Below are 19,338 nucleotides of genomic sequence, written 5' to 3' on the forward strand. Positions count from 1 at the left end.
GGCTGGGTGATAAAATAGATATGCTGAAAGAGATTGATGCATATGGAGGCGTAGTCTTTGACTCACAGGCACAAAGCTCTCCTCTTCCATTGTTTTTCTTTCTCCCTGTCTGCCCCACCCACTCGGCCTCTTTCTCATTTCACATCCAGACAGATGCACAAAGTTTAACCGGTCAGTTTTTCGTATCGAACTGCTTAACTCGTGCCATGTATCCCTACTGTCACGTTCACTTGATCACCAAGAGACTATCTGTACTGTGTAAAAAAAGGAGTTTGTTTAAAGCCTGACAGTTTTTAACCATCATTTCTGATTTCATTGACAGGATTTAAAGAGGGTGCTGTCCTTCCCTCCATATCCAGGGGATTATCTGCACCCAGTGGTGTACGCCTGCACTGCGGTGATGTTGCTTTGCCTGCTGATTTCTATCATGACATACATCGTACACCACAGGTATGATTTTTATAACGTTGAATATAATAATGATTAGAAAATAAGCTGTGCATGCGATGAGTAATTGATTAGCATGCATCAATATTATAAATCTGGTGCTGTCCATCGCAAAATATGAAAGGGGATGAAATGCTACCCCCCATCAATGCAGAATAACTTAAGACGTGCATAGAAAATTATAAAAATGGCACATAAATGCATAAAGGTAATTCAGAGGTTGTGTGTAATGAATTTGTATTTGATGAACTTCATATTTATGCATGAATGCACACAGCTCTGCTATCATCCAACTAGTTTCACCCTCGGAAATAATACATACAGACCACCCACATTCAGATGCATATTACACACAAAACTTTTTATTAAGTAAGCATTATTTTGGCTGACTTAAAGGTCTGGCTATGTGAGACTGCACACTACGATATGCTCTGGGTTAGATCTTTCTCCAAATTAGCAACAGGGTTTTGGGTTACTTCTTTTTATTTCTATGGCCAAATTTCAGCATTAATAGTTGTTGTGTGTAAAACTATTTGGTTCAGTTATAAATGTAAGCCTTTCTTTTACTTCTCACACTGTAAGGTCACAGCAGGAAATGTTTTTGGGACAGACTGCTACGATACTGTCATGATCCTGAGTCAGACCACCAGTATTTATAGTATCAGACCCCTAACTGTCACAGATAGTCTTAAAGAGTAATGCTAGCTCTGTGGAGAGAAGGGCACCTTCTGACCCTAGAGGTACAAAGGCAAATGTAGTGTGCCACTTTGCAGAAATACTTTGTCACAGAGACAAAACTTTGAAGGCTATGGCTTGTTTCTTACTTTATGCTAGTGAGTTATTTGTTTATTACTCGTAGCGTGATTGTCTGCCCTCCTGAAATATAAAGGTGTGCGTGCGTATGTGTGTCTGCAGCATAATCCGAATCAGCAGGAAAGGTTGGCATATGCTCTTAAACTTCCTCTTCCACACTGCCGTGACGTTTGGAGTGTTTGCAGGAGGCATCAACCAGATCAAGTACCCCGTAATCTGTCAAGTGGTAAGTCTCCCAATTCTCCACCCTGTTTATACTGGGCATCATCCATGGCCAGTATCTGTGGCTCAGAGCGCAAAGTCACAAACATATGGCCTCTTTGACTCCTGAGTTGGCATGACTGCCATTTATTGAGGCACAGAGGGCTGTGTTTGGCAAGGCTGCTTGTTGTTGAAAGGCTAATGTACTGGGGCACTAAAATTGCTGTAACCTTTTAAACTGTAGCTTTTATTCCTTTATCACAGACAATTGCCAGTCATGACAAATGAGTCAGATTAATTGGATTATGTTAGCTGCATACTTATTAAACATATTTTTTAGATAATGGCAGTCAAGTTAACTCAATTTAAAAATATGACATTTATGACTATACATTTGGGATTAAAAGTAGCTGATGTGGAATCTTGTAGGTCAACTGGTAGAGCTTTGCATTAGCAGCACAAAGATCATAGGTTTGATCCCAGTAAACACACATACAGATCAAATGTATTACCTAAATGCAATGCAAGTCAGTTTGGATAAAACATCTACCAAATGCATGAATATAAATATATAGGGGGGTTTCCCGGACAGGGCTTATCCTAGTCCCAGGCTAAAATACATATTTGAGCTGGGTTAATTTAAAAACATCTTGCACTGACATATCTAAAAGGATTACTCAACTTTCATAAAAAATCTCCACAATGTACTCACCCTCATGTCATCCAAGATGTTTATGTCTTTCTTTCTTCAGCCAAAAATAAATTACGTTTTTTGAGGAAAACATTTCAGAACTTTTAGTGGACTTTAGTGGACCTCAGTGGTTTGCAGTTTCAATGCAGCTTCAAATGGCTCTAAATAATCCCAACCGAGGCATAACGGCGCATTCACACGGGGCGTCTGCGTTAACGCTTCCCATTCACTTTTTATGGGTGACGTCATGCGTTGCCGAACTGAATTGTGGATCCGTCGACGGCGCATCAGTGCTGTTGCTCGCGGCAGAAGATGAACATTTCTCAACTTTTCAAGCGGCAACGCGTGCGTCAGCCAATCAGATCGCCTTATGCAAATAACCTAGGTAGAGCCAGCCAATTACGTTTATGGAAGAATGGAGTATGTGTAGCGGCCACTGTGATTGGCTGTTGGCCACGCTTCAGACAAGCCTTCCGTTAAGCGTTAACGCTTACGCCCCGTGTGAATGCGCCGTAAGGGTCTTATCTAGTGAAACAATTGTCATTTTCGCCAAAAAATAACTTTTAAACCACAACTTCTCGTCTTGCACTAGCCGTGTAACATGTCAGCCCGACCTTAATCATTAAGTTACTACATCGAATGGTTAGGGTTTAAATAATATTTTAAACAATAAACTGACACAAAAACATGAATTTGTATCATTCTACATACAACAACGTTGGAAGGGTCCTCTTTCTCCACACTTTTGAACACTGGTAAGGTAGTTTCACATACGTCAGGTAATTTACATGGGGGTGAGTTAATTATTGGGATTTTTTTATGAAAGTGGAATATTCCTTTAACATATGTCAGTGCTATTGTTTTGTCTCAAAATGCACATCATTAATATTTTGTAAGGTATGTTGTAAAAGTTACTTATAGGTGCTGGTCATATATTTAGAATATCCTCAAAAAGTTGATTTATTTCACAAATTCCGTTCAAAAACTGACAACTAAAGAAAATCCCAAATTCAGTGCCTCAGAAAGGGTAAATATTGTGAAAAGGTTCACCTGGTGCCACACTCTAATCAGCTAATTAACTCAAAACACCTGCAAAGGCCTTTAAATGGTCTCACAGTCTAGTTCTGTAGGCTACACAATCATGGGGAAGACTGCTGACTTGACAGTTGTCCAAAAGACGACCACTGACACTTTGCACAAGGAGGGCAAGACACAAAAGGTCATTGCAAAAGAGACTGGCTGTTCACAGAGCTCTTAATCCAAGCACATTAATAGAGCAGCGAAGGGAAGGAAAAGATGTGGTCGAAAAAAGTGTACAAGCAATAGGGATAATCGCACCCTGGAGAGGATTGTGAAACAAAACCCATTCAAAAATGTGGGGGAGATTCACAAAGAGTTGACTGCAGCTGGAGTCAGTGCTTCAAGAACCACTACGCATAGATGTATGCAAGACCTGGGTTTCAGCTGTCGCATTCCTTGTGTCAAGCCACTCTTAAACAACAGACAGCATCAGAAGCATCTCACTTCTGGACTGCTGCTGAGTGGTGCAAAGTAATGTTCTCTGATGAAGGTAAATTTTGCATTTCCTTTGAAAATCAGAGTCTCAGAGTCTGGAGGAAGAAAGGAGAGGCACACAATCCATGTTGCTTGAGGTCCAGTATAAAGTTTCCACAGTCAGTGATGGTTTGGGGTGCCATGTCATCTGCTGGTGTTGGTCTACTGTGTTTTCTGAGGTCCAAGGTCAATGCAGCCGTATGCCAGGAAGTTTTAGAGCACTTCATGCTTCCTGCTGCTGACCAACTTTATGGAGATGCAGCTTTCATTTCCCAACAGGACTTGGCACCTGCACACACAGTGCCAAAGCTACCAGTACCTGGTTTAAGGAACATGGTATCCCTGTTTTAATTGGCCAGCAAACTCGCCTGACCTTAACACCATAGAAAATCTATGGGGTATTGTGAAGAGGAAGATGTGATATGCCAGACCCAACAATGCAGAAGAGCTGAAGGCCACATTAAGAGCAACCTGGGCTCTCATAACACCCGAGCAGTGCCACAGACTGATCGACTCCATGTCTCGCCACATTGCTGCAATAATTCAGGCAAAAGGAGCCCCAACAAAATATTGACTGCTGTACATGCTCATACTTTTCAAGTTCATATACTTTTCAGTTGGCCAATATGCTGAGATACTGAATTTGGAATTTTCCTTTTTTGTCAGTTATAATCATCAAAATTTAAAGAAATAAACATTTGAAATATATCAGTCTGTGTGTAATAAATGAATATAATATACAAGTTTCACTTTTTGAATGAAATTAGTGAAATAAATAAACTTTTTGAGGATATTGTAATTAAATGACCAGCACCTGTAAATATCCTAAAATAACTAGTGCCTAGTCCGGAAAACTGCCCCATAGTGTCAAAATGTAAATTTAAGTCTATACTAAAGTTAAAGACTAAAAACTCAGAACAGTACATTCTATAGCAGCTGATAGCTGATTGGATAAGACACAGTCAGAGACGTTATAAATAAACACCTTGAACAGTTTAATTGCATATTAATGCAGCAAGTTGTGATCTTGCATGATATTCAGAATTAGCAGTTCTTTCTATTATTTATTTATAAAGTACTTATATTTATAAGTCCTACAGTTATAATTGCACATTTTTGTGTTCATTGATGTAAATCTGAAAACAAAATTATGTGGCGGCACATAATAATTTACATTTAGCGCTCCATATATATATATATATATATATATATATATATATATATATATATATATATATATATATATATATATATGAAGAGTTTGGTTCCAAAACGCAATAAATCCATTTTGACAAATTTTGGTAAAAACGTGTTTTCTATACCAAGAAAGTGACAAGATGAAAACAACTATTTTCTGTTACAAACTTTCACACAGCATCTTTAGGTTATAAAAACATAAAAAATTCAAATCCATAAGTTGATTTTCAAAGATTTATTATAAAAACGGTTTATTTTTTCCACAAAATGCAATAAATCCATGACAAGTTTTTATTCAAAATGCTATAAATCTATTGAATCAATGTATAAATGTGCATTCATCTTTGCCATGTTATATTCATTTAGTTGACTAGTTGTACACACTAAGTAAAAATATAAACAGTAAGGTTATGAATCAAAACACTTACTTTGTCATATTAAGAACCCTGTCATTGCGGTTACTTGACTTCTTCGCTTAACGTCTTTCACAGCGATCGACTGTAAAATGTTTTTGGTCCTGCTCGATTTTCGTTGACTTTGAGTAAAATTATGTACAGTTTTTCATAAGATCCTCTGGGGTCAATGTGTTAGCATGAGAAGCTTGATGCTGTCGGGAGAACAAGCACCCGTCTCCCAAGTGCCTCTCAGGGAAATTATTAGATGTTGGTGGCTTACGTTTCTTTCCCGTCACAGAAAACCATCACAGGTTTAGCGATGCAATTAAAGTATTATTTTGTTTTGTTTGTTGATCACGTAGTACAAAGTAGATGAGGAAAACCAGGACTCCGTGTACTACGCGCGTCCGCCATTGCTTGTTTACATTGCGTGAACGGTGGGCTGTAATATCAGAAATGGAGTTATTGCGTTCTGTAAAAAAGTGGGAGTGGCGTTTGTCGCATTTTGGGAAAAAAGGGAGAAAAGATGACAGAATAACACGGCGGATATTGCATTTTGCGTAAAATTAAGAATTTACTTTTAACTACTGACCTGATATAATACTGATTTTGGCAGTAACTCATTTTTTTCAAACATGGCGTTTATTGCGTTTTGGAACCAAACTCTTCATATATATATATATATATTTATATATATATATATATATATATATGTAAGCAATAAGGTACGAGAGGCTGTGCTGTATCGTGAATAAGTAACGGCTGAAGGGCGTTGTTAGGCACGACGCGAAGCGGAGTGCCTGCAACCCCTTCAGCCGTTACTTATTCACGATACAGCACTTGCCTCGAGTACCTTATTGCTTTTATAAAACGGTTACCACACAATATTAAAGTAAAAAAAATATTAGTGCAACTTTCATGAAGTTAAATTAATAAAAGCATTCCTTCCACTAGAAAAAATAGTCCCTGACTGCGAAAAACAACATGAAAGTTTAAATAAAAATAACAAACTGTTCTCAGACTTTGTCTCATTATATGTTTATGTGTTGCTAAGGGTGTTGCTAAGGGCGCAGTGATATTAAATAGAACCGTTGGGTGAAGCGGTCATAGCAGTGTTTTATTGCGAATAAAGCACACCTATTGACCAATCAGAATCAAGGATTGGAACTAACCGTTTTATAAATATATATATATGTTATATATGGATGAGTGGGTTTGTTGGATGTAGTAAGTGTGCATTGGAGCAAAGAGGAAAACAGCATGACCTCACTGTCTGAGGAGGATTACCTCAAACTTCCCCTCAGTACATCTAGGCTTTACACACACACACACATCAACAGACTTCATATTCACACATCTGTGCCCATTTCACTCTGTTCGAGTGAGCTTTTAATGTTTAATGTTTTTTCTTGTTTATTGACAGGTTGGCATTATCTTGCACTACTCCTCCCTCTCTAGCATGCTTTGGCTACTGTTCACTGCCAGAAATATCTGTAAAGAGGTTTCAAAGGTTCCGCCCATACCTCAGGACAGGGACCCGCGCACACAACCACGCTCTAAAGCTACTATTTTCAGGTAGACTGCAGGAATTCCCATGGATTTGCTAATATGTAAAAATTGGGAATCTGTAACTTGTTCTTTGTCAAATTTAAAAGAAGCAAAATACAGAAACCATATGATTTTTACGAGGGTTGTGACTTCTGCAGTCTTTGATGTGGACAGAATAACAAAATATGCAGTGCACTGTAATCATCAGATTGGTTGTCATGACGATCGGTGCATGTCTTATATTCTGTCAGCTGTGCATGTGAATCAACAATCAACGTCCAAGTGTGATTCATTGTTTCTTGCCACTGTCTGTGGAAAAGAACGCTTGGATGTGACATGCCTCGCAGAAAAACTCTGTCAAAACATTAACTTTAACATATTTGGACTGGATTATATACATGTTGTTGTCTGTTACATGGGAATGTGTACAAGACAAAAAGGCCTCTCGATATTTTACTTCGGTATTCTATAAAATCAAATAACAAAAGAGATCTGCACAAACAAAATTGGCCCAAAAAGCTCAAACTAATTTATTGTCCAGAGGCCACAAAAAGCGCAAAGACTGCACAGGGATGAACCCCTCATCAATGCCATTTTCCAAGCATACACCTGCATCCATTCAATAGGCTCATTACCGTAATGATTATAATATACTGGACATTAAAGATCCATAACACATGCTGTTTCTGCATTTCTGATGTTAATCTGGAGTAGCTATAGAGTAGTATTACATCCTTTATATCTCCGAAGAGTCTTTAGTTTTATCAGTTTATAAAAGACAGATTTTTTCCGATAACGTACAAAATAACGTTCGGAAGGAGGAGTTACGAACTAGTCAACACTTCATAGACGGTTTCAGCAGTAACAACATAAACAAGCGGTTTCGTGGAACACACGTAACTTTCGGTAAACTCCGCTAAGAATAAATAACAACAAAGTCCTTTTAAAGTAGTTTATTTATATAACAAGCAAATTAAACTAAAATTAAACAAATTAGATTACATAGGAAATCAAAACATTTGTTATTTTCGAGGTATATGATCAAGAGTTCAGTTAAGCAACTAGTCAGACCATTAAAGTAACAGAAACCGGAAGTAAAGTTCTGACCAGACGCGCAATCGCTTCCCCACATGTGCGCCCGATGAAACTGTCTACACAACACTTACTGGATAACTTATGATTCACTACATGTTCGTGACATTTATATACTTACACGCCTATTTCCAACATAACACAAAAGTCTTCCTTACCGCATGCAACTCATGACCCGGTTGGGACTTTCAATGAAATCCAGCGTTAAACAAACACACATGCAAAACTCTGCTGCTACCCCGGATAAACCAACTATATCCATTGTTTTCATAAGGCTGGCTTTCTTCTCTTTACATCCAAAATACACTTCTTCCTTCGTGCCAATGTTGAGTCTTGATATAAAATAAAGCTATCGCGTGAAGTAATGCCTGTGTCCTCGGTTCTTGCTCTCCCAATGATTGACATGTGGGCGTGGTTTCCGGGGGAAGTGCCCATAAATAGAAGTGATACGTTTGGCTTACCCCTGGACCCGTATTTGAAAAAAATTACAAAACTTGTACAAACCCTGGCAAAGTGCATTTGGTACAAAAATACTTTTCCAACTGCTTTTTTGACACCTTGCCTAGGTTTAGCATGAGGAAAAAACTCTATAACTGTGTTAATAGGTCAGAATGCATGAAATGCCTTTGAACCCCCCGTTAATTTTTAAACCATAAAGGTAAATAGATATGTAAAGAAATTGAATTTTTACAGAGAAAAAACGACTTGTCAGATTCGGACAGGATTAAAATCACAAATCTGTAAAATGTCAGTTTCTCAAACATCCTACGGGAAAACTAGTCCCATCCAAATTGGGCTTAGGAGACATAAAAGCCCTATTCTGACAGTAATTGTTTCGTGTGGGGACTTTTAAGGTATGGTAGTCAGTGATTTTATTGCTATCCGAATCCAAAATGTCTGTTTTTCTCCGACCACCCATGTAAAATTCCCAGCCAAATTACCTATTTTTTTGACAAACACGAAGGCAGTGAGTTTATAACAGGAGATTAATAAAAAAGTCATTTTGCGCATCCTTTTAGCACTGTATGGTCACAGACTTTGCGTTTATTCTGCATCAGTAAAGCGTCTTTCTTTGCTTGCATTTTAAACACATTGACACCTTCATAACTGAAATGATGAGAAGTAAATGGAGCAAAGTTTAATCATTGCTCCACTACGGAGATTGGGAGCTGATATAAATAAAGAAAAGAAAATCCATTATACATATACATACAAACCAAGTATCTGGGTCATGTGAATGATCATATGATTAACTACAGTACATGAGCAGTGCATTTCCAGGTGTTTCAAATTATAAACTCACACATCCACCGCAAAATGTATCTCTTGTTCGAACGCATTTTTATTGCGGACGAGGCATACAAATATATATTTTACAGACATCCTAATGAGAAACAAACCGTCTGAATAGGGCTATAGACAGAGAATTTGCTAAGTACAATAATTGTTATTGTCGATTTGTGCGTTTTCTATTTTATGGTCTTCTATTTAATATAAAATTATAATTTGACAAGAGTCAACTGGGGGTAGTAAATGAAGGAAGAACTAGCTTTTGTTCATTTTCTATCCCTCAAAATTGCTGAACAAAAACTTTAAAACAATTAACTGTCGAAACCAGAATCATTACTTAATTCACAGTTATTATAAGAAATTTCCATAAATGTGACCCTGAAATCCAGGCTCTAGTTACAGAATGTAATTATGAGATAAGAAGCATTTACATTTGATTTCAACAATTAATTTCACTTTAATTTCAATCTTTGACATGCCTTACTCAGTCAACATTAAAGATATCAAAGTTATATTTTCACAGAATAGTCTTGACCTTCACAGAACATAAGATCCTGTCAATGAAAACTTAGCTAAAGTCAATTTTTGTGATGGACTCTTTCAACATAAAGTCATTGAACATAATGTAAAGAACATTCTGTGAAAATTAACATTAAGACCACATTAAAGATTGAATTTAATTATTTACATTTTAATGCATATTTAAATAGCCTAGATTTCACTGGCATGGTCACATATGCACTCCGTGTACTTTTTTCCACTCTATTTTCTCTTCTTTGAACTCAGGTTTTATCTCGTCAGTGGTGGGATTCCCCTTATCATTGTGGGAGTTACGACTGCTGTTAGCTTGGACAACTATGGTAGCAGAGATGATGCCCCTTAGTGAGTATCCAACTTGTTTCTGGTGCCCAATTAGCTGTCAATTGTGCTGTTTAATCCGTTTTAGTGAGCCAGTAAATTTCACAAATCAGTGATTCTGGGAAGATGTATCTTATTGTTATAAATGACCAAGTAGTCTGTAATTATATGTTGAGTTTAAATGACACTGTCAGTTTAATCACCATCTCTGTCTGTGGTGCAGTTGCTGGATGGCCTGGGAGCCCAGCCTCGGAGGCTTCTACGGTCCAATCGCCTTTTTGGTCTTGGTTATGTGCATTTACTTTCTCTGCACATTTGTGCAGCTAAAGCGGCACCCGGAGCGTAAGTACGAGCTGAAGGCGATGACCGAAGAACAGCAACGCCTTGCTGTAGCTGAAATCGGACACTGTCATGCAGTCAGCGGAGAGCCGGGCGAGCACGGTGACCATACGGGCTGCACAGCCATCACTGCCTCCATGCTGGCCAACGAGCACTCTTTCAAAGCTCAGTTAAGGGCTACCGCCTTCACACTTTTCCTCTTCCTGGCCACCTGGGTTTTCGGGGCACTGGCCGTATCACAGGGACATTTTCTCGACATGATCTTCAGCTGTCTGTACGGAGCGTTTTCCGTCACACTGGGGCTTTTTTTGCTCATTCAGCACTGCGCCAAACGTGATGACGTCTGGCATCGGTGGTGGGCCTGTTGCCCCAATAAACCAAAGGTGGAGGTAAATGGGGAAGCAACAGGAAACGCTGGCCAACCCTCCCAAAGTCACAGCCATACACCATCCCACGGCCAGAACCAAATCCACTGCCAGGCAGACTTATCCTGCCCAGGTAAACCTCTGCTCTCCCCACACCTCCACTCCCCATCCCTGCACTGTAAATTGGGTACACTTCCCTCCACCCAGAACCATACGAGCACCTGCTGCGCCACCTTGCACAGTCCCTCCCCCCTGCTTGGGAACTCCCGTCCACACTCCCTCCCTGACGAACTGCCCCGCCCCACCCTTCCCCTGCAAAGCTGCCTAAAGGACAGGTCAAAGACACGCTCCTTCAACCGACCTCGCCCCTGCCTCAGGGACTACTCGTGCCACTTGACCTCCACCAGCATGGATGGCAGCATGCATAGCTCCCACCTAGATAGCCCTCACAGCGTCCACCTGGACAACCCTCTCACCTGCCACACCTCACACTTGGATACTCAACTGTCTTGTCACAGCTCCCACCCCGACAACCAGTTGCGCTGTCCCAGCCCGAGTCCCCACCTCGAGAGTCTCTCCTGCCATAGCACACACTTAGACAGTCAGTTCTCCTGCCTCGAAGGACACACCTGCCACAGACACATGAGCTGTCTCAAAGCAGACCCATTCTCAAGCATATGCTGCCCCAAAGTTGACCCCTTTGTCAGTCCCTGCCAGTCAGAGGATCCTGACACAGGTCCGCTGTTGTACAATTGTGCCAAGATGGCTGATAAAGAGGATGTTATGCTGCACTTGGATATGACCCCTCCACGGGCATCTGTGTCCCAGGCCACGCTCACCCGGAAAGGCACCCTCAGCCGGAGAGGGACATTGAGCCGAAACAACAGCCAACATGAGGACTACCTGCTTACCTCCGATTCCACAGGTAACATTAGGACTGGACCTTGGAAAAATGAGACCACTGTGTAGTGCTGTTTCTTGCCTGAGCTAAACTACTGTGTAGTCCCAGGGCTGTTACCCAGAAGCCCTTTCTCCTCTGAGCTAAGCTACTGTGTAGTCCCTCTGTTGTGAACTTCTTCCTTCACCATCTTTATCTCATCTGTCACTATACCTTCTCTTCCCCTTTAAGGAGGCATTAAAACCTCTACTTACCTGTTCTCAGATTTCATCTCGACTTCATTCGGTTCGTCTAAAGTTTTTCGTATTTGTCATTTTGAAATGGCAGCAAACAACACGTGCCATGCTTTTCATTTTCAGACCATCTTTTATAATCAAACAGATTTTTGTACGTGTTTTGGGTACGGTTACATAATGTTCAATTGTGTCATTGTGGATGTATGTGTTTAATGTGGGTGAGAGAGAAAAGAGCACATGTGTTTATGTTTGTATGTGTCGACACGCTTGCGTGTATATACCATATCACAAGATTTACATTTGCATAAAGCGATTCCTCTCTTTTAGAGAAAATCTTCCACATTTCTGGTTTGAATTTTAGTAAAAATAGAGTGGGGGAAACACCAGCATTTTCACTATTAAACCATGAACTACCACTAAGGACATATGTAGCAACTCCTAAAGTAATAATTGCACATAACATCATAAGTATTACATTATTATTGTAATAAAATGTTCATAGTGTAATAATTTTTATTACATAATGAGAAATGTATTACATTAAAAACTCACCAAAATTTTGTCATAACTGTAATAATTGTAAATTGTAATCATTTATGCAAAGCATCACACTTATACATCGTAAACATGGGGGTGGGCTTGTTTTACTAAGCATAAACATTGTTAGATGCAAAATTTTTCCATAGCAACCAAACAGAATACCCTAGCAACCGTTTAGCAAGACATATATCTCAGAAGAAACATATTGGTGGTCTCGTTTGCTTCGTAGCTCGGACTGTAATCATTGGTGGATGCCAATTCACTCCCTAGCAACCACCCCGGGAACCCTAGCAATAGCGTAGCAATACCTAGCAACTGCATAGCAACAGCCTAGGACCACCTTGTGTACCCTCGCAATAGCATAGCAACACACTAGCAACCGGATAGCAACACCTAGCAACCACCCCTGGAACCCTAGCAACACACTAGCAACCACCTAGCAACTGCATAGCAACAGCCTAGGAATCACCTTAGGTACCCTAGTAACACCTAGCAACACACTAGCAACCACCTAGCAACTGCATAGAAACAGCCTAGAAATCACCTGGGTTACCCTAGCAACCACGTAGCAACAGTCTAGCACCCACCACAGGGTACCATCAAAACTGCATAGTAACCAAACAGAATACCCTACCTAGCAGGACCTATATCTCTGAATCAGAACATGTGTATGCACTCTTTTGACTTATGTTAGCAAACACAACGTCGCGAGTTTTGCCACGGCAAGCACCACTTCACATTTTCTTTAGAAAATGGTACATTACTTGTTGTATATAAATTAGGCAAGTACTAAATATTTTATTTCCCATACCACAGAAAGACATGTGAAAACGGGGATTAAAAATAAATTGATAAGAAAATAAACCTGCAAAATTAAAAGGTGAGATTGTGAGGATTTGGAGAAAAAACTATAAGTATTATTAAGTTGGTAAAAATTCGTGACCAACCGGCAAAACAGAACACAAAGTCACTTGTGGCTTTAAGTGTATGAGCTTGAATGGCATGAATCCATCAGTATGGTCACAATGTAACATTTGTTTATTTATATTGTTTTTTTTATATATATTTTTAACGTTGTTTTAAATTATTTGCTAGTATTACCTTATCAACTGCAAATACATTATAAGGTCTACAGTGTTTTCATAATTTAATACATTTCTCATACCTATTACATTATGTGAAAAACTGTTATAACATTATGAGTTCAAAATTGTATTAAGTTTTGAGAAAATTATTACATATGAACATTTAATTACAATAATAATGTAATTCTTGTTACATTATGTGCGGTTATTACATTAAGTGTTGCTACAACGTTGAATTTACATTTAACAGATTTGTCAGACGCTTTTATTCAAAGCGACTCGCAATGCATTTTTATTCATAGGTGTGTTCCCTGGGCATCGAACCCATAATGTTTGCGCTGTTAATGCAATGTGCTACTATTTGAGCTACAGGAATACTAATTAGGTGAAGGTGGCTTTTTTATTTCAGGTATTGTGATTGAATCAAAACAAAACCTTTAATATTGACATCTACCCCAAAGTACCAGGTACAATGTGTTGTGGTTGTCACAACCGAGTGGTCGTTTTTTCATCTACAGACATAAAAAAGCAAACAGATATCCGTCCTTGTGTTTCCATGGCGACAAATCGTGAAAAGTGGTGTCCAGCCAAAATGTGTTTTGAACTGCAGATATGATGTATGCACATAGCCTATTTGGTTACTGACAATAAGGTGCCAATCAGTATCAGTAAATGGCCTTATACAGAAATCATCAGTTATGCATGAAAAACTTCTTCGCTCCTTGGAAACACTACGGTTTCTAGTGACCTCACTTGTCATTGCTCATTATATTTATTCTAAGCCAATTAACAAGAGCTTTACTTTTCATATTTGAATAAATGAGACAGTTTCTCATTAAGAATTTATACGTACAGTATGTTGTCACTGTGCTAACTTCACACAAAAATAAGTTTGAAGCTTTGAAAATTCGTGTTGTCTAAACCGCAAGCTTATCTAACTGTGAAACTACCAGTGAATAAATGATGGCAAACACGTGATTTATTATTATTTCTGTGCTCATTTATGGTTAAAGATTGTAAAGGTTGTATTATTTTGTTTCATAAAGCGTGCCATTGAGTTATAATGCCAACAGAAGAAAATACTGGAGTGGAAAATTCTTTGTGTTGTGTTTCTTTGTGACCTCAGGGATTGTGTTGCATTTTCACTAATAAAATCACACAATAAATTAATTTGCATGCAATTGATATCATATCCCAAAGTGATTCACCAAATTAAAGCAAGAACTTTGATTAAACAAGCCCATGCATTCTGCAGGTGTGTAGCACATGGATGATGTTAAGCTCTCCATTAAAGCCCTGACAATTCAATTTGTCTACCTGCCTTACCATTTGTTGATCTTTATATTGACTCATCTGACCCACTTCATTCATCCCTGTCATTTATAGCATTTGAGAGCTGCAGTCATCTCTGGTCAGCACATGGGATTTGTGCTCTGACCAGACCCAAAGCCAGGTTTTTTAACATTTGTCACATTTTCCAATAAATGTATTTTATCACCAGATGTTGTGGTCCTGTTCTGTCTAAATCATGGGCTTTAAAGTAGTGAGTAGAAATCCACTGCAGCATATAATGTCCTGATTTAGTATTACGTTCTAACAATGGTACATTTGATTTTTTTTTAAACAACTTTAATTTTGTTAATTAAAAATGTCCTAAAATCGTGTGTTTTTTAAGAAATTAATTAAAAATATATATATATAAATAAAAAATGATATATAAAACAATTCTTAAATGTATATATGTATGTATGTATGTATATATATATATATATATATATATATATATATATATATATATATATATATATATATATATATATATATATATATATATATATATATGTATATATACGTATATATACGTATATATGTGTGTGTGTGTGTATATATATATATATATGTGTGTGTGTGTGTGTGTGTGTGTGTGTGTGTGTGTGTGTGTGTGTGTGCCTGGTAATTATCACGTTGTGGGGACCAATTGTCCCCATAAAGATAGGAATACCAGTGTTTTTGTGACCTTGTGGGGACATTTTGATGTCCCCATGAGGAAACATGCTTATAGATCAAACAGAATGATGTTTATTGAGAATGTGAAGTATCAGAAAGTTTTGTGTGATGGTTGGGGTTAGGGAATGGGGTAGGTAAGGGGAATAGAATATACAGTTTGTACGGTATAAAATGCATTACGCCTATGGAATGTCCCCACAAAACATGGAAACCAGAATGTGTGTGTGTGTGTGTGTGTGTGTGTGTGTGTGTTTGTGTGTGTGTTTAAATATACATAATATTTACACACATCACAAACTCATATGTTATGCAAAAAATTACTTTTATTTTGTATGAGATTAATCTATGCCCAGCCCTAATATATATATATATATATATATATATATATATATATATATATATATATATATATATATATATATATATATTTCTCAATTATCTAGATTGATTTGTGTATGTTGATAGCTGTGTATGTTTCAATTTGAGGATCACGCACATTCCCGGTCAGGATGGTACTTGTAAATGTCATGGGCCTTTAAAAAAGCATGTGATTTTTTTCTTGCCCTTTTAAATCCAACGAGGCCATTTGTTAGATCAAATTATACATTGCCATATTACTGCCCCATAGTGGTTAAAAATATGTGTACTCTAATTGGGCCTATTTCTCACCTAATCCATTGCAGCCAAATGCCAGTGTGTTTTCAAACTCATCCCTGAATTTATCAGGAAGCAAAGCCTTGGGCCTCGAGTCGACATAAGCTTGTCGTGTGTCTGACAGTATTTAGAGCTGCAGGGTTCGGATGTTTGTTTATTCATCATTCCTCCCCGCGCAGCTGATCCCTCCTCATGCATCCTGTTGTCAAGGACTCTGACATCAGCTCCGAGCTGTAGCAACCGGGAGATGATGATGAATTGCCATCCAACCTAGACGTCTGAAACAATTTTTAGCAACAGCTGGTTGAGGTTTGGAAACTTTTCAATGTTTTATACTGAACGCATGCTGCAACATTTAGTGGCCCACAGGGTTTCCTGGGGTAAGATTGTCACCAGTCAGAGAAACATTTAGAATGAGAGGAATTGTGTTTTTATTTAGATAAGCAAACATCATTACTCAAATTGAATGCAAGCGAATGTGTTAATGATTCATGCAGGTACTTTAAAATGCACAAATTTGTTTGATACAGTGGCAATTCCAGTAAAACAGGAAGTTAAGATTGGAGATATTGAGTGGCTCTCCCCCTTATAAAGTGGCCAATAGACCCTTTTACAGCTCACGTGATCAAATACCCTGCGCGCGCATTTAGGCAACAGAAGTGTGTTATTCCCCATTGGTTCTAACGTGTTCCCAACTCAGAAAGTTTATTAAAACGGTTTCCCAGCATCAAAATGTCTGGTTGTTGCATTTGGTTGCACTAATATAATATAGGGAAGACCGGGTATGATTATAACACTTTTTTCTCCAGCACCTAAAACTATCTTTTTATTTTAGCTACACGTCTGAAACTTTTAGACAATGTACCCACATTTTGTCTACTACAAATGGAAACAGTTTAAATTTCTACAACTATATCACAGACTTTTTGAGATAACCACAAATACAAGATGGTCCTTTGTTACAACCTACCCCAAAACTAAGGGTACTCAAAGTGTTATACCACAACAACAGTTTTATTTTAAATGAATAGCTACAACAATAAAACATGTTATGGGGAGTGTATGTGTATATTGTATGTGTTTGTGCATGAACTGTCTTGAATTTCTAAATAGTTCCATGCAGACGACCAAGAAATCTTTCTCTTCTGAAGAGGAGTTATTAGGCTTCACTCTTTAACCGGCAGTTTATTTTTACCTTCTTGTTTTGGCTTTTCACACCATGTGAAAAACCATTTTGTGTTAAATCACAAAAAATGTCCTTATGTGTATGTAAGGGGATGGTTTCCAAACATGTGTTAAAACCTACCCCATCACTGTCACCCATTGTTTAGCTAGCTTTATTAACATGGTGCTTTGAAATTAGCAGAAGGTTAATACACCATTCTTTACTAGAGTAACTAAAGTTTGACTCTATATAACACATACAACATTATCTACAACAGTGGAAGTGCTAAAAAATATTATCTTATTTTTTTTTTACTTAACTCAGAATTATATTTTATTGCTGTAGCTTTAGGAGAGATGGCAATACAGCTGGCAACACCTCCATGTAGGATCATAAAGGAAGTCTGAGAAAACTGAAACTGTCACATGACTCCTATCTTATCCCTGATTTCTGGAATTGGTAGTGTTACAACTACCCCCGTGTTACAACTATACCCGGTCTCCCCTACTAATAGGTATATGTATATAATGTATCTGGCAACTTTATTTTTCGCCATCTGCTAACGTCTTCTATCCACTCCACTATAGTACACGGATCTGGTAGCTGTGTTGAAAAAGTTGATAAAGTCAACTTTTTTAAATAACTTTCTCTGTCTGTGTTGCTTCACTGCTGATTCCTGCCATACTTCCGTTGCCTAAATGCGCGTGCATACGCTGCCACGTCATCAGCGCCGTTATGCAAATTTGAAAACCACGCCCACCGGGGGGGAAATCAATCCAACCGTCTCCATTGAGTTTGTATTGCGAGAAGCCGCCTCCTTGTCATTTCTGGCTTATAACAAAAAACTGAATAATGCCTAAAAGCTGCTGTGTGACAATATGTACAGCTAACAAGCCAAAGAACCCAGAAATAAGTTTTTATAAGCTGTCGAGCCGTAAAACCCAGCCTTTAAGGAGAATAAAGTGGATCGCCGACTACGTTTCCCTCTAGTGGACGCAGTTCTACTAATAGAAGTACTATGAAAAGTTGCCTGTGTCCATTTTTGTGTTTTAAACGCTCGTTTTTTGGGGTCGACAGCTTATAAAAACTTATTTACACATTAAACTTAAAAACAGAATAATACCTAAAAGCTGATGTGTGACAAGGTGTACATCTAACACGCCAAAAAAATAAATAAATAAGTTTTTATAAGCTGTCGACTTCAAAAAACGAGCGTTTAGACACAGAAATGGAAACAGGCAACTTTTCATAGTACTCCTATTAGTAAAACTGCGTCCAATAGGGGGAAACGTAATCGGCGATCCACTTTATTCTCCTTAAAGGCTGGGTTTTACGGCTCGACAGCTTATAAAAACTTATTTCTGTGTTCTTTGGCTTGTTAGCTGTACATATTGTCCCAAAGCAGCTTTTAGGCATTATTCAGTTTTTTGATATAAGCCAGAAATGACAAGGAGGCGGCCTTTTGCAATACAAAGTCAATGGAGACTGTCGGGTTGCTTTCCCCCCCGGTGGGCGTGGTTTTCAGGTTGTGACGCGCTGCGCTCTGTCTCTATGCATCTTTTTATTAATAATTTTATTAACCAGTAAAAGTATACAGAAATGTACAGATTGATACACACATGTCAGCCATTAATTCATTAAGCTGAAAACTATTAGCCAAAAATACAAGTCTTCTTTGCTTTTTTATTAACAATATCTTCCAATCAGGTGCAATCGTCCTTAGTCTAAGTTACTGGGGGAAAATAATTAAATTTAGTTTGGATCCTTACCATTTCTTCTTTGTATGTAGAATAACAAAAACCTCTTGCAGTCTTCAATTGACGTCAAATGACGTCATAAAATAGTTAAATGCTTGTTGACGGAAGTAGGAGATGGCACACTTATATCTTCTAAATGCATATATTGTCGATATTTAAAAGCACATTCGTTTATAAATTAAATTTCGCTTTTTTGAGGACTGCAA

General features: G+C 38.2%; 1 protein-coding gene across 4 annotated transcripts in view; it reads left to right on the forward strand.

The window, feature by feature from the left end:
- adgra1a (adhesion G protein-coupled receptor A1a) overlaps nucleotides 1-14,857 on the forward strand; it is a 41,424-nt gene extending 26,567 nt beyond the window's left edge. For all 4 annotated transcript variants that reach the window (XM_073867017.1, XM_073867016.1, XM_055176676.2 and 1 more), the window contains 5 exons: nucleotides 323-450; nucleotides 1,363-1,486; nucleotides 6,722-6,873; nucleotides 10,015-10,110; nucleotides 10,310-14,857. In XM_073867017.1, coding sequence (XP_073723118.1) covers nucleotides 323-450; nucleotides 1,363-1,486; nucleotides 6,722-6,873; nucleotides 10,015-10,110; nucleotides 10,310-11,759 — 1,950 coding nt within the window. In that variant the 3' untranslated portion in view covers nucleotides 11,760-14,857. The remainder of the gene's footprint in view (nucleotides 1-322; nucleotides 451-1,362; nucleotides 1,487-6,721; nucleotides 6,874-10,014; nucleotides 10,111-10,309) is intronic.
- Nucleotides 14,858-19,338: the final 4,481 nt, after the last annotated feature.

The sequence above is a fragment of the Misgurnus anguillicaudatus genome, chromosome 4 (assembly GCF_027580225.2).
Source record: "Misgurnus anguillicaudatus chromosome 4, ASM2758022v2, whole genome shotgun sequence".
Lineage (NCBI taxonomy): Eukaryota > Metazoa > Chordata > Actinopteri > Cypriniformes > Cobitidae > Misgurnus > Misgurnus anguillicaudatus.